The sequence below is a fragment of the Pundamilia nyererei genome, unplaced genomic scaffold, assembly GCF_000239375.1.
Source record: "Pundamilia nyererei isolate P.nyererei 1_Seehausen unplaced genomic scaffold, PunNye1.0 scaffold00104, whole genome shotgun sequence".
Taxonomy (NCBI): domain Eukaryota; kingdom Metazoa; phylum Chordata; class Actinopteri; order Cichliformes; family Cichlidae; genus Pundamilia; species Pundamilia nyererei.
Genome location: NW_005187505.1, coordinates 1,571,847 through 1,598,974, shown reverse-complemented (window position 1 = coordinate 1,598,974; position 27,128 = coordinate 1,571,847). Strand labels below are relative to the sequence as shown.

Below are 27,128 nucleotides of genomic sequence, written 5' to 3'. Positions count from 1 at the left end.
GCATTAAATTTGGTAAAACTGAAAAAAGCCAACAGTTACACATTTAATGTATATATTCTGACAACCTTACCTTCTCATCTAGGGCTTTATGGTGTTCAAACAAGGATTTGAGTGCTTTAAGAACTTCGACTTCACTGGAGACCCCTGAAGGAGACTGAGCCTGCCTCTTGACCACAGTCATACGAAGTGACCGCTCGTGTCTGGACACCAGGCACTCAAGATGTTCCAGCAGTAACTAAAGGGAAGAAATAGGAGAAATCAATGTTATTATCAACTCTGAGAACTGCTGAAGAATCCAAAATATGAACATTCTGAGAACACAGAAAGCCACGGCTCTTGTTCTTATTCTATTTATGGGTTTTTTTCTACAAGTGCTAGAGGAATGATTTCAAGTGTGCTTGATCAGGCTCAAAAAATGTTTCAAAAATCAAACATGACTATCAAAAAAACATTATATACATGCAACAAAGGCGATTACTTACAGAGACTGAGTCCTTTGGGAAAAAAGAAAAAATTGCAATTAAAGTGGTTTGGTGGCTTGGTATGTGACCAACATCTATTATTATTCTTAGTATCATCAATTTTTTTTTACCAATTAAAATGGCCATAATCACTATTTACATTCTCATAAACTGTTGTGAGTTATTACCAAATTATGGTATAAAAGTTCAGAATCACTGGAGAGAATGTTTTCCAGTAAGAAAAGTTTGCTTTGTATTCTTGCAACGCCTCATCAATGTAACTGTGCGAACAATGTATATATAAAAAAGGGGGCAGATAACTGCAAAGGCAACGCTGTCCTTTCAACAAAAACACACAAAAGTGTAATCTATGTTGCGAGGTAACTTGTCAAGTCAACAGCCAGCAGAGTGCTACACAAAGACAGAGAAGAAATGCGGAGGTTGGAGGCAGGCTAAACAAAAGGCAACTACACAACAAAAACGGGGAGTAAACAATCATGTGTGTTATTCAGCAGAGATAAAACGTTATTTGTTACTGTAGCCTGCTCAGGTTCCACTGTGAGATCAGTGTAGGATCGTCTGCTTTCATTTCATTTCCCCTAGTGAGGCAGATCGTGACACTTCTTTCCCTCTCTGATGTCGTCCGGGGCAATAATAATATAGCCTCGAGATAATGATCTGGTTATAGGCTAAAGTTACAGCTCAGAATGATCTGTGTGCTCTTTCTGACCTTACTGGTTATATTCCCACCATACCTTTACTTCAAGTGTCCAAACATCTCCATCTGAGGCTACCTAACATAGTTAGCTGGTGTAAGTGTATTCCATTGCAAGTGTATACCAAGTGTAAACCATTGTTATTAAGTCAAAATACCACTGACATCTCTGCTGAAGTAAAAATAGGCTAAATTATTAACATAGATCTGAAAAGATTCTTCCATAGGCTACATAGCACCAATTGTGGCAAACAGATAACCATGAGTAACCATGAAAACTCCTTAAACTTGCCAATACTGAGGCAGCTAGCCCTCAAGCGTAACTATAACAAGTTTTTTTTCTTTTTTAATTTTATTAGTTTTTTAATTTTTTAAAATTCTAAATGGGACCATAATTTAGTAAACTAAGCTCACGCTGTGGTCAGCAAAGTTTGAAACTAGAGTTTGAGAGTATAAACTCCTCAGAAAGCTTTTACTAACATGATAGATGAAGAAAACCAAAAGGTAATTTCCCAATGTTTTTGTGTTATGCCCCGCTGGCTATTTAAAAGAATGCAGATTTAAGGCTCCTTGCAGTCTTAATCTTTGTGCCAATAGCACTTCTGGTTTGACTTTTAATTTTTATATACAGTCATGTCAAAAAGACAGTTTTCACAAACATGCAGTCCTGTGAAAAACAAAGTACACACCGACTGCTTCTGTACGAATTAAGATGATAGGTAGCAGCTTAATGTCAGCAACACGATGTCTCCATCTTCCCAGACATCCAATCGAATTGAATCAGGGGTCAGACTGCGCAATGCTCAGACGAAGTGCAAAAATTTGTAAGAGCTACATCTACATTGGCCCTACAAGGATCTGTTAGTGTTTAAAATATCGCTTTATAAAGAATATGGCAGCACAGCTCAGGTTTGTAAAGTTGCATCTGAACAAATAACATGTGTCCTGGAACAATGTCCTTTGGACAAATGACACCAAAATAGAGACAGACATCTGCAAATATGTCAAGCACGGTGGTGGATGGTGATTTGGGATCACTTTGCAGGCCTGAACACCTTATAGCCATTGCTGCTAAAAGTAGTTCTGGAGCATGATTACAGATTACAGAAGTAATAATCGTGCTGTAGATGCCTTCTTACTTTTACTGAAGTATTACAAAGTTTATATTATGAACTTTTGTTATCTTAAAGTTTCAAGTAAATTTGGCTACCACTAGCCAAAGTCAACAGATCCTTTTCAAAATTTCCTTTTTGTGCCAACTGAGTATACTGACTACTGGCGCTGCACAGTTACAGTCCAACATTTAGAACAGGATTGATCTTTTCATCTAACTGAATTTCCCAAAATGTAAATGTAAAAAGACAAGTGTGATAGCTTAGAATATGATATTCTTCAATATATGGTTCCAAATAAAGTAACAGAAATAATCAATAGCATTCTGACTCATTTTAATGTCAAACACACCTGACAAAACAAACCAAAAGCAGCAAAATCCATAAAAATGTTTGATTTCTTTTTTATGTGGGGATGTCTGCAGGATCCTAAAGATATATTTTCAATAGAAAACACTGGAGCAGGCAGAAGTGATCAGAATCTCTGCAGGAGTGAGGTGTAAGTCGAACAATGAAAACTTGCAGTGAAAAGAAGACCCCTGCAGAGCACTGCTGTAGGAGAATGAGTGTAGTCTCTTCATTTGTCTCTCTGATTCAAGTGTCCCTGAGAGATCCATCAACATCCATCATGTCTACATATATAATCCTGCACACTCAACAAAATGCCTGCTGTTGATTCAATCAGGAAGTCAGTGTTTACTCAACAGCACCCCATTTCCAATCTCGTTCAGTAAATATTTTCATTATTTATCCGATCTTGTTTTTCTGTCTCTGTCTCTACATCAGCTGCCGAAAGTGGGGTCCGTGACCCACGGCTAAGTGGTGCACAAAATGAGTTGTTGTAAATCCTAAAATGTGGCATGACATTGAAAAGTGCATATCTAGACGAGGATCTTTTATGCCAATGAAGCAGGCATATTGGGTCCATTACTCACATTATCTTTGTGCCAACAGCTACTCTGATGCGACTGTGAGACATCACGTAAATCTGTCATGAAATCACTCACTTCACTCGGGGTACAACAGACTGTTCTGCTGCTGCAGAGCTTGGCTTGTTAGCCAGCTAGCTAACTGGCCGGCATAGAGAAATATTTGAGCCAGACCACGTTGTCAAGTTACGGTTCGAGGCCAAACTGAGTAAGAGCAGCAACAGAAGACCAGATCTGAGTCACACTTTCTTAGTTTCAAGCAAACAAACCATGATGCTAGCCGGCTTGTTCATGGTGTAGATTGAATTAAATGATCCTTTTGTAAAAGCGCATGTGTGGAATTTACATGCTTAAAACTGCAATTTGGATTTATCAATATAAAACAGATGTAAAGGACGATGTTTAAAAGGTTTTATAACACAAAGAATTTCAGTGGCATTTCAACTCAAATTAAATAGCATTATTATTACATAATGAAAATTTTAAGTTGATGAAAACTGATAATTTTTGATTAGCATGAACCCTTTTACAAATCAAATAAGCCCCACCTAAAAATATAAATTCAGAGTACTTTTATTGGTGTGGTGGCGATAAGTGACCCCCCTCCCCTTGTGATTGCTTTAATAAGTAACAGGTCGCCATGATCGCACACAGTTTGCAGCGCAGACACTGAATTGACTGTAAACTAGAGCTTGAGCTTAACTGATATGAGTAGCTATCAGCTATTTGCAAATATATTGATATCTGGATTTTTAACTTGCCAAAAAATGAAAATTTAAAAAGTAAAGATGAAATGTTGTTACACATATCCTTCAAACTTGTGCTTCATCCGATATATCCGAGTTTTTAATCAATAAATATCGGTATTACTTGCAAAAATCTTATATTAGTCAGTATCTACTGCAAATACCTGAAAACTACTCACCAAGCAGTAGTAAAAGTGAAACGTGTGAGGCGAACAGGCAACAGAGAACTTTGATCTACAAAGTAAAAGTTGTGGCTTTTGAAGTGTTTTGGTTGAAGTGGTAAGGCACGACTTTCTCTTTTTCCGATTTGCCCCAAACGTTTCCAACTTTCAGCTAACAGAGGAAAACGGTGAGTGTTTGCAGACAAGTCTGCATCTCACATGCAAACTGTTGGCAGTCTGCTTGAAACCAAAGCAATCATGGTTTCGGTGCAGCACCCTTTTGGCGACTGATGTCACCTAGTTTGAGTGAGCAACCTCCAGCAGCCGCTCACTCACTAAGGGTCTACACATTTTCCCTGCTAGCGACTAGTGGTTGTGAGATGGTCATTAACTGGTCTCTAGGCTTTAGTGAATGAGACCTAACATACTAGTTAGTTAGTTTGAGTTTAGTTGCTTAATTATGTTTGATTTCCATTCTGGTAACTCTGTAAAACTATGAGCAAAGTGCACAACTATGCCTGCGATAAAACAGATAGTATGTACACTAATCCCCTAAGTTGTAGCTGGTGATTTGAAAATTAGTTAAAACACAGTTAGTTAAAACACACGAAAGCAATCAGTTATGAATGTTAGTTAGTCTTGGCCCCTCAAAAGTTTGAAAACTCTAGATCTTCATCACATATCAAAGACTGTGATGCTTAACCCACAGCCAATAAGACCAATCCCATACTCATCACATGATGTTGCAGGTTCCCATGTCAAATGACTGCCTGTACATGTCTTCCAAGATTTAATTATAACCAGTGACAAAACCAAGCTTAATTAAAATTTGCTTAGTAATTGCCTGTTGGAGAATTTGAGGTGATAATAAAGTGCGAGAGTGAAAATGACTTTTGTCTGTCCTCCTTTCTTGCACCTCACCTCCCTCTTTTCTGTAATTTTCCATCAGTGCTGTGCTAAAATCTTCTGCCTCCACCAGAGGAAGATAGTGCAAGACTGCAAATACACACTTCATCAGCATTGGGATGGAAAGCAGAGTCTTATCTATCAACAGCAGAGTGTGCTTTAAAAAGGCAATGTTTTTTATTGAAGATACTGGACTTCAGCTGATCCTCTAATGTTTTTTTTTTAGCTGCCCCTCCCCCACACCAAATTCTTTGAACTGGACACTGCAGGGCATCAGTACCATTTGGACTTAGTCTTACTGTTGAGCAGCCATCCATGTGAAGTAAGTGGAACAATTTTCAGGCAGAATGTGGAGAGCTAATGAGGTGTGCCTGGGCACAGGAAATAGACAGTGTGCATGGTTGCTTCAGTGCTTTTGCAGCCTTAAAACCGTAGCCACCAGATAGCTTAATCTTCCTCTGGATGCTGCCTATCGCAGTGTCCAGCAGGTTTTTTGGGAAAACTTGAGAGCAACTTGTGGAATGCATAAAAAAAGGATTGAGTATGAAATGCAGAAGCAGCTTCATTTCTGGTTTAAAATGTCCAAACATCAGTTTTGTTTGTTCTTACTGCTCAGAACTACTGAATTCCAATGGTCATATTAAAATAAGTTAAGTAAGGAAAGTTTAATAAAGATGTATAAGGATGCTGTCCTCACCCTGGTGTTGTTCCTCTCGGCTTTGAGCTCAGATATCTCTTCCTCTTTCTCCAGCAGCTGTTCCCTGCAGGCGTTCAGCTCCTTGGTCAGTGCTGCAAACTCCTAAGCAACAAAGAGAAAAGACAGAGACGGGTAAGCATCACACAATACTTGGGATACAGCTGCTGCTGGCTGCATGTAGTGGATGACGAATGAAATCCAATCAGTGAGAACAATTACCACAACTATTCTTCAAAGCCTTGTTTCTTTGCCAGAACATCAGCTTTGCTCTTTGTCTCGGTTTTCTGCAGATGGATACTGACAAAAGATATTTGCTCTGGCTCAACTACATTTACAATTACAGCCTGAGCGAACTGCCAGTCCTCCTCCAGACCCAAAACACATACAGTCTTCTGGTGCTCTTGTTTTCTTAAACACACTTTTGATTCAGAATCTCTCAGAGGGATTCTGAGCTATACCTACAGCTATCATAAACAATCTTCAGAAGGGGAGGCTGTCGCTTGGGAAGGCTTCAAAACCTTTGTCCCTGTCATTCTGGTCTAAATTAAGCATAGCCACAACAAACATTTTTTGAAGCAGGCCAGAACAGACAGGTAGAAGGAAATCAAACAGAGACAACAGTGACACTGCGACTCATGCGCTGTGTTTCAATTTAGAATAGACTGACGTGAGGCAGTAACTGACACGCTTGGTGTTTGATTTCACATTTATATGGGGGGAAATATGTGCACGTCTGAAGTACTGAAGGAACTGATGCAAGTATGGTGTCCTTCGCAAAAGACTACAGGTTGAAGTTAAGCTAAACTTTACTTTTCTAAACTGCTCCAGAGATGCAACACATGAAAGGATGCTGATTTATTGAAGCACCAATTATTAGTTGATTTTACAGAAAGCTAATCATTAAAAAAAAATTAGAAACATTTGTATTGGAACGAAATATTTAAAAAATATGACAGATGTGGTTTTGTCTTGTTAAATGGCTTTTCTGCTACTTAAGAATTGAATGAGTATACCAAAATATCATCAGTAATAATAAGTTGCAGGTCATTTACTTTAGTTATATATACACTTCCTATAGAAAAATAAAGGAATACAAATTCAGTTTTGAAAGCAACCAGTTAAGTACAAGTGATCTGTCTGTCTGAGTACACGTTGTAATTTGGAATCTGTACACCAGCTGTCCTTCAGGAGTCATGGACAATAACTCAGTGTTACAGACAGACTCCAGGGAGTGGAGCAATATTGTGTCTCGTAGCTACAGCAGCGCATCAAATCCTTATAGATCTTATAGAGCCACAAATCCTCTTCACAAAGAAGCCATACACCAAGAAAATCCTTAAAAAAACTCCCACTTTGTATTGTGAGGGCAGACTTCCAAAGAGTCAAGCCAATCTGGGATCAAAGAAAAAGATTTTAGGTCTACATTTAGAACAAGCTGGGATGGTGAGTAGAGAAAGAGCTGAAGTCCATCGCCTCAAGGGAAAAACTGTGTGAAATCCCTGAAGCAGCAGAAAGGTGTAATATTGAAGACCAGAGTATTCACAAAGGTGCTTTATTTTTATCACCTGATATATTGAGACAATTACATCCATGTTCACACTAACATGGTATCATGCTTTGTTAGTAACATAGAGAAAATTCACGATACAAAGATCCAGAGTCATCTTGTGGGTGTTGTTTACAAATTAAAAAAATATATATATAAACAAGGATGCTGCTCGATGATTGCATTGAATTTGGCGACGGAAGGAAGTAGCTGCAGTGACTCCAGAGGTTTAACATGCAATACCACAAACCTCTGGCCAAAGGTGATTGCACATGTCACCTGGTGGGAGGCAACCTGTCTCCAAACAAATCGTTGTCTGACTCAGTAGTCAGTCCAACTGCCAGCATGCTCCAATCACTCTGAGTCAGTCTGCACCGATGATTGTAACTTGTCTGTGATGTGTCTTTGCAATAGCGTACTCTCCTCAACTGGCTGCCAACTATTGCAGTTTTGTTCCTGTTATAGTCTTATTTTGGAGTTAAATCATTGTCCTTTAGTGAATTGTGGAGGATTTTCTAAACTTCTGTTGCAAATGAAGTTCTTAGATTCTTATTGTTCATTGTTATTCATAGATAATGTGCATTTTATGTGTAGATTTATCAGTTTCCCAACATATTATACTAGATTGATTGCATGTAATTGCCAATTTGACCCCATTCATTCACAAACTGATAACATACAGATCCCCTTTTATCACGATCTTGATAAACCCAAGTCATTCTGAACACATCAACTGGCTGCAAGTGATGATCGGTTCATTGCAGAGAGTCAGAATAATTTTGATCGAAATAAAGAGTGAAATTAAGTATTAAATTAAAATTAAAAGCAGATTTTGTGTTGCTATAAAAAGCATGTGTGAAAATACAGATTGATAAATGAAGATCGACACACAGCTTCCCTAACCCGTGCGTCTAATAAAATGTTAATTAGCCACATGCTCATTTTGCTTATGCTAATTAGCCTTGTGGAACTGCTGTAATTAAAAGTACAAAGATTTTTGATGTAAAAATTGAACTGAAAATCCATCACAGTCATGGGAGTTCGCTTTTTGGGCCAAAAACCAAACAGTGAATTTATAGAACTGTGCAGCTCTTTTTATTACATGCACAATATTTACAGAATGGAAGGCATAACATTGTATTCCTGCTTAATGTGAATGTGAATATAAACAATAGGTTTTTTTTAGGCTCTGGAAGGCATAACATTTTTCTAAATATACCACAAAATATTAAACAAACTGTAATCACATTAGTCTAAGAAAATGCTATGACATTCTTTTTTCTATTTAAATTAACTATAGTGTCTTGCTCCAAAGGTCCTTTCAAAGTCCTTTCAGCCATTGTTTGACATTCAAGATTAAAATGTTAATTAACTGTAGCGTCTCTTAACTTAATTGTCAGTCAACAGCTGGAATCTGAGTGCAATCAAGAACTTAAAAAGAGTAACTAAGTCCTAATCAAAAACAGCATGTTGTCGGTGGCAAAAGATCGTATTTATTTAATCTTTTTTTTTAAACTGCGATTGCAACGGGAAAAAAAATGCACTGCTAGAATATGACATATGTATCTAATTTAACCATCCAGTGCTTAATAAAGCTGAATTATAACAGGCCTTGTACGAACACATCTGTAAGAGTAGCAAGTGCATAATAGTTGAGAGGTTAAAAAATGAAAAATGTTAACTAGTGTATTTGCAAATAAAGTTAAGGTCCGCTAAGCTGTTACCATAGAAACAGGAGATAGGGGAAAATGGTGGCATGATAAACAAGTCGTCTCCATGGGGAGTTGACCTACTGTATAACAACCCAACAGAACAGAAGAACATTTGTAGGACTTTAAGATGTATTTTACTCATTTTTAATATTATCATGATTCTGACGATTCCAGATTGCTACATTTATATTACATTAAAACGATGTTATGCTACATGTCCATTGTCATCTTATTATTTTGCTGAAAATGATCCCCAATAGTGATAATCACAGTGTCACATGATCATAAATTAGAATGGGAAATCATATTTTAATGATGTTCCAACTTGTGCAGTAGGTCAGGCCCAAAAAACAAGCTCAGACTTCATAAATCTCCCTCCCACGGGAATGTAGCTAATCACAGTCACCTCCTCTTAAGAAAGGGTCCTTCTGCAAATTGCACAATTTGCTTTTAATGCTTGTGAGACCTACAAGCCCCCTGCCTGTGCTTCAGCAGTGCTGGTAAGCTTCAACTTCCTCAGCAACAGACTGCAATATTCTCTCTCCACAGCTCATCTGTGAACCCTTTGTCTCAAGACAATCCTTTCTCATAGAGCTGAGTTAAAGTAAAGGCCATAACCCCAGGGGCAAGGAAATGTTTCTTAGACAATCTCTTTACAAAGGCCAAACTGTCAGGACCATGACAGATTGTGTGGGCCTACTGAAGCAAATTTCACAGTTGTGCAGCTTGTACAATCCAGTAAAATGATCTCTTCATTACAACAAAAGTCAAAGTGAAAAGAAAAGAGGAAGAGCAAAAAAGTTTGAGCTTCTTTTTGCATTACATATATTTAACAAACTAACAAATAATGCCTGGTGGAACCGCTCACATTTAAGGCAATTGTCAACCTGAGTATTAAAAAACGTAAATAAATTTGGGTTATGCATTGATGCACATGACATAGATAACTTGTGATGGCACCTTTTATGAGAGGAACTTTCAGTTGGAAACCCTTGTGCCTTGAGAGCTGCCTTAATTCTTCTAGTCGTAGATTCAACAAGGTGCTGGAAACATTCCTCAGAGACTTTGCTCCCTATTGGCATGATAGCATCACACAGTCGATGAAGATTTGTTGACTGCACCTCCAAGGTGTTCTATTGGATGAAATCTGGTTACAATAGAGGCCATTTAAGGACAGTGAACCCAATATCATGTTTATCGTGACATTGGGGTCACTGTAGTTTATTGCATTATTTAGATTGAGTTCAGCTGTGTGTTTTTCCCCAGGTGTCTCCAATCTGCCCTGATCTCTTTTTGTGTATTTAAACCCTCAGTTTGCTTCTGCTCTTTGTCACGTTCTCCTTCATCCCTCATTTGTTGTTTTTTTTTAAGTCTTCTTCCTCTGCAAACCCTAGATTTAGGTGATTTTTACGCACAACTTTCTTCCCAATTCTGATGCCTAATTTAAACTTCAGCAGGTCATCCTGTATAAAAGCCTAAATGAACTGAGTTACTATCATGTGATCAGCTGATTAGATATTTGCATTTACTGGCAGTTTAACAGCTGTACCTTATAAAGTGGGCAATGAGTATATAATGTAAAATCTGTAAAACAAATAAGCAAGGAGGAATGGTAATATTTTAGCACATTTCATAACAGGTGTCTTGTTATGCGTAAAACTATCAGGCCAAGCATTTTTGCATTTTTATAAACTTAAATATTGTATATTTAGATTAAAACATCTGTAACCTATACACCAGCATCAATAACAACACTGATATGAGGAGAAACATAAACCAGAGTTCCTTATGGTACATTCGAGACACAATGAATTATTCACAGCAAAAATGCAGCAAATGGAAGTTTGTTTCCATGCAGTGATTTATATTTTGCTTTATCTCCCAAGGAAAATATAACCTGGTGAATTTTTATTCCCAGGAAACACTACTTCTAGGCGTTGCTCTCATAAATAACATAAAAATGGACTAGCAGCACAGAAAAACTGAAGAAGAAAAAAAAGAAGGCTGGGTGCACTGTGGTGGAAATATGATTCAGTGAGCAGAGAATCAGAGAGGCGCAGCGGAGTCGTGAGATATAAGATGCACATGCTGAGGCTTGCGTGACAGAGCATCTTCAGCGCATCAGTTAAGAGAACTTTCACCTTACAAGTCACACAGTGGTAGAGGGTTAGGGTGATGTAAAGTACAAACACACAAACACACACACAGACTGTTGGGGCCCTGGAGACATTGGAGTACTCTTTAAGGGAAGAGAAATGCTGACGTTCCTGAATGCTGTCAGCTGTGCAAAAGAGCATGTTTCTAATAAACGAGAGCTGCAGATGAGCTTTTGATTAAAAAAAAAAAAAAAAAAAAAATTCTACCATATCACATTTTCAATGTATTAAAAATATCTGCAGTGCCAATGTACAAATGGAGTGGGACTTTACTTGAAAAATAGTAACTGGATTCTTTCCTGACTCTGTCAGTCGTTTCTAATAGACAGAGGAGGTGTCAAACATGCAACCCAGGGGCTAGAAATAGACTGCTGGGAGGTCCAACTGGTGTGAAAATTAGTTATTTTCTTTAAATATCATGCTGTAGTACTCCTGGTAGGTTTTCAATGCTGCACCATAAACTAAAATGAGTTTGACACCCTTGATAAACACTTATTTCTATGAGAACAGCTTCCAACAGATCAACATTCAGCAGATCTATTTACACTTGAGTGCCTTGTCTCAGTGCTTTTACTCCAGCTACCTTACAGCACCAATAGTGACCAAAACTAGCCAACATGAAAAGTCCACCAATCACAAACATCAACAAAAATGACCAGCACGTAGCACAAAAGACTCCAACACAAACTCCACATAAGGACAAACCTGAACACCAGTTACATCCATCTCACAAACCACCACAATTTACTGTAAGTAGAAAAGTACTTGTGTGAAGTACAGAAAGACAGTTTTCTTGTGATACATTGTACGAACTAATGAGAATCGAAATCCATTGAGAATGAGAAATCTATCCTTGACCTCGAGCACAATTTGGGCAAAGACCTATTCAATCAATGTAATCAATGTGTGCAAATTTCATGACTAATACTCTCTGAACATCTGGTCTTTCAGGCACATGATCTAAACGCAAAACAAAGTCGGTATCAATGTTAGTGAATTTAACCACGTGGCAGCTAATGGTGAACATTATCCATAAAAAAGCCAGTGTTATTTAGAGATCTGGAGAAAGCCAGTGGCAAAATGGGTGCGACAGGACCCACTTGACTATAGTCAAGAGCAGTACTTTTACTTCATAAAGAAACCCTTATTTTGTTTTGGGCATAAAAAAGAAACAAAGTTGTTTTTTTTTACCTTCTAGCTATTGTTAACTAATGTGTGAATGTTTACCAGGAGTGGAGAGGAGCTGGTTGAGGGCTGGGGTGACACTGCCCCCTCCTTGAGTTTATTGTATACAGTATTTCTCCCAGCCCATTGTTCCTTCACTGGGCTGGTTTCAGTCATTATGCAAATGTACTGTTTATAAGATTGGGGAAACCTGCAGTCAGCTGAGACTGAAGAAGTCACTTAGATGAGTGACGAAACGTTTCTCCCACAAAACGCTACGTCCAGATGAACAGAATCAGCTTTTGGAGTGTATACAATATTGTTACAGTGCAGCTATGGCTCCTAATGCTTTTATTTGGTTGTTCAGAATCAGAATCAGAATCAGAAAGGGTTTATTGCCAGATGTTGAGCAGGTTTACAACATTAGGAAATTGCTGCGGTGCTTCAGTGCAACATACTGTCATAAAAATATAAAATAAGAATAAGAATTAAAGTGCTAAGTGGATAGATATATACATGAGTGCAGGTGGTGATCAGTGCCAAGCATGTAATGATGCAGTGACACAGCGTAGGGTCATGTGTTTGTGGCGGGGACAGTCATATGGTTATTGTTCATGTGTCCGACAGCAATTGTGTCCGATTTTGCAATTTAAAACTGCAAGCTATCTAACTTAGAAAAATACTATCCAGGGGTATATGCTTAGCTAATAATTCTAACTCTCTAACCAAATTCGTGCACTCAAATGTACAGTTAGTTGGCTGTAGCTGTAGCTCGCCTTCTTGCTAATATTGTAGCACAATCAAAACTGAATAGAAATGATAGTTGGCTATTTTGCCAAATTACTTCAGTGCCTAGTCCTTTTAAATGAAAGCCTTTACTTGCTCAAACAGTAAAGAAATTGTTTAGAGAAATTACAAAACACATTAGGTTGGGCTGAATACTAACTGTAAGGTTCCAAGGTTGTTTCAGCTTTGATGAAATGTTACCACTTTATTTTACTGACCATACAAATAGCTGGGAAATATAAAATTCCTCTTGGATAGGCCGACATATTTGCTCCAAACCCCTCTCAGGCACGATTTTACCCATGACCTGGTGGACCGCTACCCCACCACTCCTCTCCTTTTCCTACTTCTCATTACCTGGGCAAACTGCCTAGCACTGCAATATGTCAGGTAGTGTGTGTGTGTGTGAGTATCAATATTTGTGAGGAAGTCTGCCTAGAAGGTGAACTCTAAATGAAATGGTGGACAAGCCTACCTCCCTGAGTGGGCGACTGTCGGCCCAAATTACAGCTATTTTTTTTTTTTTTTTGAAACTGAGGTGTGCTTCTGCAGGAGAGTCGTGCTTCCGGGCTAAAAACAAAACCTGGCAATTGTGTACTCTCAGGAGAGAAGGAGAAGTGGTGGCATGATTGACGGCATGCTGATTCACCAGGTGAAACACAGAGAAGAGCTCACCCAAGCCTGTAGCCAAGCCTCAGAAATGCCTGAGCAGAAAGAGGTGTTGAGAAATGTTATCTTAAATAAAATTCCTAAAAGTTTGAAATAAGACTGAAGAAGAGTCAAACAGAGTTCAAACGCTCTTCCGCAGCATACATTAAAACAAATTATGGCAAATTTCATGGAAAGAAGCTCTAACTGCAGTACAAAGGGACCCCTTTAGTGAATGCATCGTGGCTCCCATTTAGTGAGTGAAAAACACTCTGGGAAAGTACCAGATAATGAGCAACAAGCATAAATAGAGGCATTTCTATCATATTCGTGCATTCTCAAACATAAAATCCAAGCTGTAGAAATTTAATAACAGAGGTATATTTACAGTGTGACACCAAGAAGAAGACATGATAGTCTCTTTATGGGATGAAACTTTTAAATTGTGTAATGAGAACTTTGTGGCTATACTCTAATTTAGTCACTTTTTTAAAATAAAATACTTTTCACTCTTTAGGATTGCAGGATCATGTTGTTTACAGCTACTGGTTACAGAGCAAGCACCTGCATTACGGTCACATATACTATCAATGCAAGAAAAAAAGTCCTCATGTAAATAAGTGCATTTCTGTATTGACATTTTTAGTTTTACTTTCTTATTTTTTTGCTTGTTTCTTTTAGTAATTTATACTTGATTTTTCCGAGAACTAACAGCAAGTACAAAAACATAAGTCATACATTTGGTTGAGTCAGACAATTGACATTTGAAATGACTGATTTACAGTTTCTAGTCTATGCTCAGAGTCCGTCACACCCTGCAAATATGAAAATACACAGAGATTGGATAAACATGTTAAATATTATCCTTGATATATGATATAAGGAGAAAAAGGCATGCTAGTGTATATAAAGCAGCAAACTTCAAGCTGCTTACCTGAACTGCCTGATGTTCATTTCTCTTATATTGTACGTATATTGTATTTAGACAATGATTGGTGTGGATGTTATTTTCAGCATTTGTGTTTCTGAGGTTTGACAAGCAATGACCTTCTGTCACAATTAATGAGTGTTGTTTAAATGTTAATTAGAGCAATGTTCCTGTTGGTGTGCAGTATATTTTGATCTGGGAACATGACAACAAGTTGGATCTCTGCTTCCCACTTACTGTTTGTGTAAGTGGGACCTGCCTTATGTCTCCAAGATTGCATCTGAACAGACATTTGGAACAATGTCCTTAGGAGAGACAAAACCAAAGTGGAGATGTGGTTGCAATGCACAGCACCACATTTGGGGAAAATCCAACAAAGCACATCAGCACGAACACTTCAGACCAACTATAAAGCATGGTGGTGGAGGGGTGATGATTTGGGCTTGTTTTGATGCAATAGGACATGGGCAACATGAACCCCTCTGTATACCAAAGTATTCAAATGTGAGGCCATCTGTCTGAAAGCTGACAAAAAAATGTGTGATCCAACTGAACAATGATCTCAAGCACAGCAGCAAATCTATAACATAATAGCTGAAAAAAAACTTGTAATAGCCCAGTCAAAGCCCAGATGTCAGCTTGATTGAAATTGTGTAGGAGGACTTTAAGAGAGTTACGCATAAAAGCCTGCAAACCCCAATGAATTACAGTAACATTGTGAAGAAGAGTGGGCCAGAATTTCACCAAGACAATGTGAGAAACATTTACTTCAATTTGAAATGATAATGAGATGAGAATGAAAACAATGTATTGCTGCTAAAGTTGGTTCTAAGGGTGACTGAATCATAGGGTTCACTTAGGTTAGCTGGCTTAGTTTTTGTTAAATATATAATGAAGTGGTGTGATATGCCATTGACGTTGGATTTAAATATTTTTAGAACCTTGTAAGAACCTGATTTTTTTATTTATTATATTCTGATAAGTAAAACCTTGGGAGTTAACTGAATACACTTTAATACACTTTGTTTAATTCATCTAGTAGATGTATACTTAATTTAAACATTGAGCAGAAACAACACCAATCCACCGAGGGCCCCTGCCAGCTGTACTCTTGGCCTACATCTTGCTCATGAACAGGGACTGGTCACAGAGATTGTAGATCGGACACTCAGGACCCATACATGCCTTGCAGAAGAGCGCTATAAGAATAAAAGCTCAGCCAGTAATCTCATTTCCTCAGCTTTAAATATTCAAGAAGGTTATCCACGCGGAGCGAACACAGCGTCTGCTTCATTGTAACACACAGGTGAGTTAAAGGTAGGTGACTGTTGCATCAGCATCCAGCATGCTTTCATCAGTGAGTTCTCTTTAAGCAACGGTGTAGCTGTCTTTAATCTGTGCAACACCAAGGACACCCACAGACTCTACTGACAACTGAGCCACTGCTGTCACGCTGTCTAGTACTTCCAGAACCTACTGTGTCTGAGAACCTCAAAGGCATTAATATTGCAGTATTTGTGGGCTCGCTCATTCCTCCAACATCGTGTTCTGAAGCCATCACAGCTTCAAGCAGTGGCTCAAACCAAACACCATGAAGTACAATGATTCACTATGAATGCAAAAAGAGTATAGCACTATAGGACTACCAACACATAGTCATAGGTTTTAAATTTGAAACATGCCAGCAATGAATGGATCGACAACTAAATTCACTTTTAATGCCCTGATTATTATTATTATTTATTTTATTTAAAAAAATTTTTGTGTGTAATTGCCGGTTATTATTATTATTATTTTTTATTTGGACAAACTGTTTAATAAACAAAGGTAAAGGAGACAAAAGAGCTAGGATGGTAAACAAAGAGCTTGTGTCGCTCTGCTATGAATTTAAATTTTAATGACAATATATATAAAAAAAAACAGTAATAAAATGAAGAAAAAAGAAAACATGCACTTGTAGATAGGAAAGGATCGCCTCAGGTGAAGAACAGCCAACATAAACGTCTGACTGAAGAAAAAAAAAAAACACATGAAAGGTCACTACAGGTGTTTGTGTAAATAGTTGTGTGTGTGTGTGAGTGAATGAGTGTGCGAGAAAGAGAGAGTGTGATGGTGTTGAGGGTAGGAAAGGTGTGATTTACAATAACCTTTTGTTGGCAAGGTAACAGAGGTTGTCTGTGCTGTAAAGGCCCCTTGAGGCCAAATCATAAATCTGAAAGTGGAAAATACAGCCTGGCAATTTACTGCCCTTCAAGTGCCTAATAACTAATTCTGATCTCTGTGAACTCCAGTACGAGGACCTGTCACACTCCCATAGCCTTTCATCACAGCGCTGGCTTTAAACCTCTAACCTGCAGAATCCATGAGAATGTGAGCCGCGTATGACTAAAATTTGTGAAAATTTGCTCGTCTTCAAGGAAATATAAGAATGAGTCTCACTATAGATTCTAAATGAAAGAGGTTTTTCACCTCAACATATAATACTATGTTTACACAGGAGCTATCAATCAGTTTTCAGCTATACAAGAGTAGTTTCACTCGAGTCACAGTTTTTTTTTGTTTGTTTTAAAAGAAGTATTATTAATCTTATAGTTAATCTTATAATTTTTTAGAGCTCTCTTTTCATCTTTCTTCTGATTGGCTACCCACGGTAAAAAGAAGGAGGGTGGGGCTGTTTTGAAATGACCATATTAGGAATATCCACTTTTACTGACGTCAGATGATGCTAAGAGGAGAAAAAAAATTTGCTTTAGTGCAGAAACTTTGAACTCACCATATTTAACATGCTCATCTATCACTCTAATAAAACAGAAAATACTGAAAATACATAATAAGCCATTTCAAATCATCATACATTACTAAAACAGGTGATTTGTTTAAATCCAAAAGTGTCCGTGGCTTTTAACATTAAGGGCTTTCGGATGTGGAATAACCTGCCAGCAGGATCAGTATATCACCTCTTAAAAACATCTTTATGTAACTGGGTTTATCAGATTTTACATTTTATTAACTTTTTATTGTCTTTTTTAAAATCCCTTTTCAGTTGCTGTTTTTATTCTTTATTATAATTCTTTTACTTTTATTGCTTTAAACCTCAATTTCCCCATCTAATCTGAATGCGTTAATATGGTTGATCTTTTTGTTTAAATTGATAATAGTTTGCTCGTCTCTCGAAGGGGTTTCTCAACCCTTTTGTTAAACATCTTCTTTGTCTATTCTGTTAAGTACTCTACAGATTTCAATGCAAGACACCCTACGAGACCACCCATCTCCCATGCTACAGTTAACAAACTGCTTGCTAAGTTTCGTGAAACTAGTTCAGTTAATGAAGAAACATCAGTGGCTGTCCTAGCTTCATTCAGCAAGAGCCCACAGCGTAGCACTCGCCGCATGTCACTGGAGAGTGGCATTAGTCAAACATCCCTTCGGCGGATATTAGCTACTCACAAATGGCACCCTTACAAACTCCAGGTACTGCAGCATCTCAACGAGGATGACCCAGATCGGTGCACAGAATTTGCAGAATGAGCAAAGCAAAAATTGGAACAGGACCCTCAGTTCACGTAGAAGATTTTGTTCAGTGATGAGGCAAACGTTCCCTGAGTTTTTCCAGCAAGATGGTGCACCACCACATTATGGGTGCCAGGTCCGACCATTCCTAGATGAACAGTTTCCTGGAAAGTGGATTGGTCGTTGTGGGCCAGTTGAAGTGGGAGAAGAGGGTTGCATTGACAATCCAACACAATGGGCAGCACATTGAACAGATTTTATAAGTGGTCAGAAACTTGTAAATAACTGATGAAAGAATAAAGTTACGTTGAAACCAAGCACACCATAGTTTTTCTTGTGACATTACCAATAAGTTTGATGTGTCACATGGCCCTCTTCCTGTTGGAAAAACAAAAGTTGTATCCAATATGGCCAACTTCTAAATGGTCACCACCCATCTTGAGGAGTTTGCCCCCTCACATATACTAATGTGCCACAACCATTCCCATGTTATTACGGTATCCATATTAATGGCCCACCCTGTATATTGGGAATAAAGAAAAAAAAATGGAGCCCAGTTCCTTGTATATATACACACACACACACACACACATACTTGGCCAATAAATTGGATTCAGATCTTTAGATAATTGAATTAGAAAATAAAATGTGATTCTCTGATAAAAAGTCACAAGAGGCATAAGAGAAAAGTCTGCCTAGAAGGTGAACTGATGACAATCTTCAAAGTAAGAAAAAGCTTTCTTAATTTCTTCATGAGCTCGATTGCTAGTTTTAGGCCATATTAAATAAAATATAAAGCTAATTTAATAAATTATGGTCATTATTAGAGTCAGAAAGGATTATCAAGGGTATGGTCATCGGATAATAACTCCCTATCCAGTCGGGGGAGTCATTTTTCCCCAAGTGAGCAGGGATTGCCGGGGGTCACTGATTGGTTTGCTGATTGGTCTTTGTGACTGAGGCCCAACTCTAAGAGAGGGCAAAAGAAAGTATACTACCATTTCTAGCTAGTTCGTGCTGCAGTACACTGCGTACCACTTGAATATTTATAGTATTTGAGAAGAAACAATACTTTTATAGGCTCTGGATATTCAGTCTCCATCTTCTAGTTTAAAAGACATATCAATAGGGATAACTGTTACAGATATACTATGAAAATCAGATGCTTTGCAAAAGAAGACGCAAGCTCCTCTTACACATAAGAGATCTACCTAAACTTGAGCGTGTGCATGTAGCGTGTACATGTCTGGGGATTTCTGTCTGTCTGCAGATAGCAAGGTCAAGGTAAAGGAGCAATGAGCTGAATAATAAGAAAGTTTATTTGACTTTCATATGGAAGAGGCTATGAAAGTAAGCATCCAAGATACATCTCTTCTCCAATGTGTGAGCTCTGGACTTGACACATTCAGCTCCAGCGTATGGTACAGTGATAAATTGATGCCACTGCAATGCATGGCGATGCTGTGCACGTATTAGAAAGGTCAAGGAGGGGGAGCGCATTTTATTACCAAACGAGAATGCCTACTCTCTGTTTTCCACATGTAATGTTCTGGCTAGTCTTCTCATTTGGAGCCAATAACATAAGGCATCCAGGCAACAACAAAGCTGCACATGGCTGTGAAACACCCAAACAAGCATAGCCCGAAATGTCAAAGCATCTATCCTGCATTACACATGGACCAAAGAACACCCAGAAAGTTGTTTTGTCAGGGACAAAACAACAGCAGGGTGGCTCATTCATGTTGTCTGTTCATTGGCTGGTGACCCAGTGTCATCCTATGTTGGCTTAGCTGCAAAGTAGGATGTCTGTGGAGAGCTGCAACTAATATTTATTACTGCTAATGTCAAACCCTCTGGCTCTGTAGGTTTCTTTTTAGTTGGTTTTATTTTAAACAACAGTGTAAACATGCTCACAGGCTGAGAGAATACTCATGACTTTTTGTGTTGGTTTTTCTTTGAGCGTGTTTGGCTGCTCAAATGCTCTCTTGAGCTTGACACATTTTTAGAGATCTTTCTCATATATCACTCATATAACATGCTTTTCTTGACAGCTTACAATAAATTGGCTCTTTTGACTTTAAATTTGAGCTATGGGGTCATCTGTGATCATTTTTCATTTATTTATTAGTGAATAACATGCCTGTTTATTTTTTTAAAAAATTTTTTTAATTAACTATCCATGACCTGTGCAAATTTGTAAGGTATTCAAATAAATTCAATACTCCTGAGACTCTACTTAATATAAAAAAGTCACCAGTTTTACAAAGACAAGCACAAAAATTAACAGCACTGAACTCCAAAGATGAGCGACACTTGAGAGAAAATTGAAATGCATTAATTCACCAGGTCAACCTGAGATTTCAAAACACTTGATCAAAAGTTGGTTTGTTTACTTAAGCCTAATCAAATGGGTAAATTACAGCAGAAATAACAGTCCAATAACAATGAGTCAATGATACTTATGTCATATAACATAAAAATTCTCACCTCCAACTCTACTGAATTTATCCGAACTACAGCAAAACAATCCTCCATCCCTTCATTCAGCCATTGAAGCACTAGATTGCCTCTTCAGTGAATGTGCTGTGCTTACCAACTTTCCACTTTTGAAGGTTGCTATTTTAACAAATGCGATCTGGTCGTGCACAGGGGGCATTCATGGTTGAAGGTTTAAAAAGAGACAAAAACGGCAAATGGTAACATTAAAGAAGGTGAAAACAGAAACTGTTTGTGATAACGAAACTAAACGGGCAACTGATCGACTTAGATAAAGCCATGCTCCACAACACTAGACGCTCAGAATGAGACCAATCAATTGTTACTACAATTACATGACAGGAGACTGGACATTACTGAGATGAATGCCACAGAACATGAGCTTCAGTGTAGTAAATCAAAGTCCAGTTGCCAGATAAGCGAGGCAATTTTAATTCGGCAGATACCAACTGAGCAACAGACCAGTTTGGTGTAGGCGAGATGCCACATTTGAAAAATTCATCAAACAAGTGGTGGGATTTACAAAGATTACAGTGGGCAGAGAGGGTGGGCTTTTCAAGGACTGATGATTCATTCCCTGTCCATGTAGACAACATCCATGACAACAAAACACCGTCCGTGTATCAAAGGAGGATGCACCATCTGATGTTTAGTTTTCACTGATATAAACAAGATTGGTTAGATAAAGAAAAACCAATTCCACACTGCAGGAGCTTTAAGGCGGTGTGAAGATGCTTCCAACAGAATCCAACGCTGTGTTGAAGAAGCTCCTGTAATTAGCCAGAAAGACGTAAATCCCGATCAGATTAGTAGCCAGCAAATGCAGTAGACCTGACATTGCTGATTTGTACTCTCTTAACCCCGTGACATTTCCCTGGCCTCTCTTGCTTTGTGGCCTGGGTGTTTTATCTAAATAGAAGGCTGAAAAGCCTTGAAATAACCCACTTAGAATCTCAAAAATCTAATCGAGAAATCCTTGAATGCAAGATACAGTAGGGCAAAGATACTGTACAAAGACAAAATGTTTTTGTTTTTTTTTTTAAATTTGTGTAAATGAAATGACTAATGTGCTGGACAGACAGCAAAAGTTTTAACTGCTTCTGTGGAGCGCTCAACTGGGATTAATTTCTTATGTATGGAAGTTAAGACTCGCCATTAACATTTAAAGCTATCTGAGGAGACCAAAGAGGTAAGGTAATTATAATGTCAGATGTAAGTTATGGTGAACTATAAAAAAAGAAAAATGTAGGCGGTAGTATTTGTGTCTAAATAGTCATATACACCTTGTTAAACTTAAATGGCTTATAAATATCAAACGGCATGAATAAACAATTATTAGCTCAGCAAATTCGAACGAGCAAAAAAAGAATGCAATATGGTTAAAAGTGACAAAACAAGGCCTGTTAGCTTTAAGGTCATCACTGATATAAAATTTCAACTCTTTTTTTTTTTTTTTTTTTCCCCCAAAACTCTTGTCTTCTCCAATCATCTGAGCTGTGTTGGTGCTGACTGCGTTATCACTCTCCTCCAGCCCTCTCTCCTGCATCGCCTTATGGATACTTAACTCGGACGCAGATCACAGGGTTCCTACATAAATTATGTGGACTCAAATGAAAATCAGAGTGACAGACGTGCAGCGTGATGATATCCAAGGTGCCCCATGGGCTTTCAATGAGGCAGGCTCTGACCAAGGTTGGTTCAAATATTGATGCAGAAATACCCATTCATATAATCCCCAAATACTCATGTATCATCCATGCTGTTGGGTAGCAGCAGTGCCGACTTTTAAAGGTCAAACCACTCAGGGTAGGGGTCTTGTCATGCTGATACACATTATAAAACACTATAGACAGAAGTAAAAACACATAAATGTAAACCTAATGACTTTTTCACTTGGGCAAGTACTTTATTTGTTCTGAAGACGAGAAAACGAGACATTTTCTTACATGTACACAAACAATAGCTCCTTCCCCCTTCTCTCCGTCTCTCTGCAGGTACACACTGAAAGTCAAATGGCCTCTGGTGATGTTCAAAATGAATTAATGTTGAAGGCCTGGTGCTGTGAATCTCTGGCATTTTCTAAAAGGTCTGTAGCATGAAGGAGGCCACCTAGAGAGTCAGCTTGCATTCAGGAAACGGCATTCACTGATCCAAACTATTCTTTCCCTTTGTATGGGAACAAACAGTTGTTTGGGACATTTAAAGTTCACACTTGTGGGTGATTCTGTGCATTTACAGAGCAGACCAAGCTATGCAGTGGGGAGAGAACATCTAGCACAGACTGAAGCAGAAAGGCATGATAATAGCAGAGGTGCTGAGATAAGGAAGTGTGGATGGACCAAGGTAGCAAAAAAGGACCCCAACCATGAATGCGCAACAGCTGCTCTGTGCTGACTGCACGTATTAGCACCCGAGCAATGTCTCAATAGTATGATCACATTTCTTGTTAGAGCTATAAAACGACTGCCATTGGTTCCAGCAGGGGTCGTGATAATGGGCAATAATAAAGTTTTTTATGCTCTGAATTTGAAATGAGTTTTGATGATGAGACAACTTTCCTTTGCCTTGTCTGGACTGATTATAAGAGGGTAGGGAAGCCATGCGTGTGCAAGCACACACACACACACACACACACACACACACACACACACACACACACACACACACACAGTGGCTGCACAGACCACAAAGGCTGTCCTTGGGAGGCTAATGTTCCTGAGCTCCTTGGGGGCACAGTGGCCAGATGTTTTGCTATGCCCGCTTGCCTGGTTTTGGTGCCAGTGCCCCATTACAAGCAGCATCTTTCACACCACAACACAAAGCTTGCAAGCTCCAAGATACAACATCACCTTCTCTTGCACTTGACAGGTGAGCACAGGTGAATTGTTTATATATGTTCTATTAGTCCAGGCCAAAAAAAACCAAAACAAACCAAAACAGAAAATATTCAATCATCATTTAATTTTGTAAAATCTTTCCTAAGATTGATTAGGTTACAGTCACATTTGAAGGAGCTATTACTTACGTATTTTAGAATTTAACAAATGAAACATCCTCATGCTTAAATGAAATCTTAAAAGTAGACTATAAAATCACATTAACTAGGCAATAATCATAAATGGGCACTTCATGAATTTTACATCTAAAATGTAATTTAGTTACTACAGTAGCACTATGATCTGTATATAAATGACGGACGGGCCAGCCAGGTCTGACAAGTAAATCGCCTATTTCTAATGGCCGCCTGGGGGTGAAAGTCCAACTATAGAGACATCAATAGCAAAAACGGGATTTATGACCTTATAAAAACTTTCCTTATGAACTCCTGGTCTCTAATACTAGATATTAGTATCTTATTAATATAGTATGTTGTTTATTTTGTTGTAGTGAGTATAACAAGTCCTGCAATTAACAACTCCCTAAAATGTGAGAATATAACTGTCCTTGGTTTTCATTTGTGATGTCTGTTTTCAATAAACAAAATCCAAAATGTTCAATTTGATGATGGGACCCCACCGACCAGGTGACATCAATTAAGCTAACTCCTTCTTTAAAGGCAATAAGTGCGATAGAGCCAATGGAAAATCTGCAAGATGCAGGTTTGAAACATGGAGTCTTTCTTATAAAGACAAAATCTTTTTAAAACAAGGAAAGGCCACAACTGCAGTTCCTGAAGTGGCCACTTGAGACTGAATTCAAAAGTGACGACACACCAACAGAGGTGCTCCAAAAATATATTTGCTTGCACTAATTCACAGTTATCCAGAAATCAATAAATGTTATCATGGCCGTGGTTATGTCCATCTTTTGTATACAGTCCATGAATGTGACATAGAGGACAATGAACACTGAGCTAACTATATTATTAAACAGTGTTTTTTTAACAGATCCAAGTTTAATTTCAATAAAAACTATGGTTAACACAACAGTCCACATTTTCCTTGCAAAAAACCCCCAAAATCTATTCATTCAACTTGCATGAAATATTTTGCAGCACACTTTCATTTATTTTATTTTTAGGCATAATCTTAAAGAGGGAAGAAAAAATGAGCTGACTACCTTTTTCAGTACTACAGTAAGGCCATCAAGCTTCCTGCTCTACCGTGACATGAAAAGGATGCAAGTTTAACATTAATATGAATTTCAAAAGGGAGTTTGACAAATGCTCCTGTGGTGACAGAGCATGGAATATCAGAGAGACTAAATTTTGGCAACAAATCCACAACAACTGGAAAGAAAAAGAAAAATATTCAAAGAAAAATGAGAACTCATCCAAATACATTCCAGTTTCTGCACTGACAAAGAACACCCACGAGTCATTGTTTGTTTGCCGCAGCACTGGCCAGGCTCGGACAAAGCTGTATTGGTGCACAAGAGAGGATTACTTCACAGCAGTCACACACTCTCTCTGTCATGCAGTCGACATGCCAACCGAGTGGACTTGCTCTCAGTTTCGGTTCAACTCACAGAGCATTGCAGAGGTTCAGCCCTGAGCCACAAGTTCAGAGTGCAACAACAAACAAGGGCATGAGATGTCCATACTCAACATTTTCATCTAGGAAATATGCTTCTTGTTCTATGCTAACCTGTGCAGGGACGTTTTTTTATTTTACGTACTTCACACATGCATGACATATCAGAATTGTGCGATCTTTAGCATATATATGAGCAGTTCCTAACAACTTCAAACAGACACACACGACATAAAAAGACTTCTCTGCCAGTGTGGTGGGGTGATGCTCAAGGCATATAGCACATACAATATGCAGGGCAATGCAATATGCAGCTCAATATATATCCAGAATAAGAGAGCAAGAAGCACTACAGCATTCTCAGAGGACACAAACAAGTACAGTGGCTCCCTGGTGGCATCTTGATGTCGAAACAGGGTCACTTCAAGGGTAAAGAAAGGCTGATCTGCTGCAGAGTGCACTGTCGAGGAAAAGCACGACAGCAAAACATGACTTGGAAATTCGTTGCGGGCGGGGGGTGGTCTGTCTACATGCTGACACTTAAGACTCAGGGGTGCAAATGATGCTAGATGCCATTTGTAACAAATCTACCTGCATTACACCTACTGTATGAGCTTTTAGTTAAAGACTCAGTCTCCCATAACACTGCAAAACAACACGTGCACAAAGCAAACCACGAATCAGCAAGCTGAGTCTATGCTGCATAACTCTACAAGCCTTCCCTATTGTTCTGCTGCTCCATTGTTGTAAGAACTGCCTTTTCGATTGAGTCCTTTACCTTGTTTCTTTACACATCTGGTTTTCTTTAGCACTCATTAGATTACTGCCCATAGATTTATTTCTAATCATTAGCCAACGAGCCGTCTGTTTAAACAGAGGGCATTTGCAAGGGCATTTACACACCTTACACACACATAAGCACTGTATGTTCTCAATTAAGAAAGAAGCTTTAAATTTGTCATGAAACATTTGCAGAGCTGGCCTTGCAGTATTAGAAACCTAGATTATTATACCCAGCTTTGCTTGGCAGCAATCCCCTTTTTTGCTTCTGCTTCTACCTTGCCATTTCCTTGCCTTACCAGCTGATATATCAGAGTATGTAAATTGCTTTTTACCGGACAATATCTATTAGTGAAACATGAGAGGGAATCATATTTCATAACTTGTCACATCTTCACAGCACAGCTGACATTCTGAACAAACATAATGTTGAAGAAATCCTTTACGTAGTAGTACATGACTAATTGTGAAAATACTCCACAACTTTGCGTTAAATTCCAAAAGGCGAAACAAACACGGTGGCAGAAACTGGCCAGTCGTAGACGGCTGCCAGCTCAGTCCTCTGCATCGGTCTGCTTCCCTGCAGTTCTTGGAGGCTACAGCGATGCCAGATCAAGATGCGCCATGTGGAGCGAACCCTGCTGAGATGAAGTGTTGCCAGATACGTGTCTGAATTCTCATGGGTCACTGGTGTTGTCAGATTTGTGTCAGAAATCTCTGGCATTCGAGGGCTGCCAACTCTCCCTCAAAACTCGACAGCGACTGTGCTGCCAGCTCTGTCTCAGTGTGCAGGCAATACTTATTTGACACATATGCAACAAGCGCTCTCGTGTGCTGTTGGGTTGCCAGATGCTAGATGCAAGTCACAGTGGTTAGTGTCCATAGACATGACATTATTGAATTAACTTTATCTGAAGCCTTACATTTTTTATGATTTTCACAAAAAATATTTTCAGTATTGCTACTATTCAGTTATTTATAAACTAGGGTGATGTCAATCAGAATCACTCAAAGTGTTTAATATAACAAAACTAAACGATCTGTTTATTTTCTTGTTCTGAGAATTTACTCTGTGAAGTTTAATTTAGAGTTTATTCCCCGCTTGCAAGATAATGAATGCTTTTATGCTTTAATACAGAAAAACCACGTTTTATTTTACAGCCAAGGAGGTTGTTGAGCTGATTGTTGGAAAGCTATTAATTT

The 27,128-nt window shown here is 38.5% G+C and overlaps 1 protein-coding gene across 8 annotated transcripts in view; it reads right to left on the bottom strand.

Moving 5' to 3' along the window:
• ppfia2 (PTPRF interacting protein alpha 2) overlaps positions 1 to 27,128 on the bottom strand; it is a 177,193-nt gene that overhangs the window by 48,088 nt on the left and 101,977 nt on the right. For all 8 annotated transcript variants that reach the window (XM_005740848.1, XM_005740849.1, XM_013912873.1 and 5 more), the window contains 2 exons: positions 5,728 to 5,829; positions 71 to 235 (listed from right to left, as the gene is read on the bottom strand). In XM_005740848.1, coding sequence (XP_005740905.1) covers positions 71 to 235; positions 5,728 to 5,829 — 267 coding nt within the window. The remainder of the gene's footprint in view (positions 1 to 70; positions 236 to 5,727; positions 5,830 to 27,128) is intronic.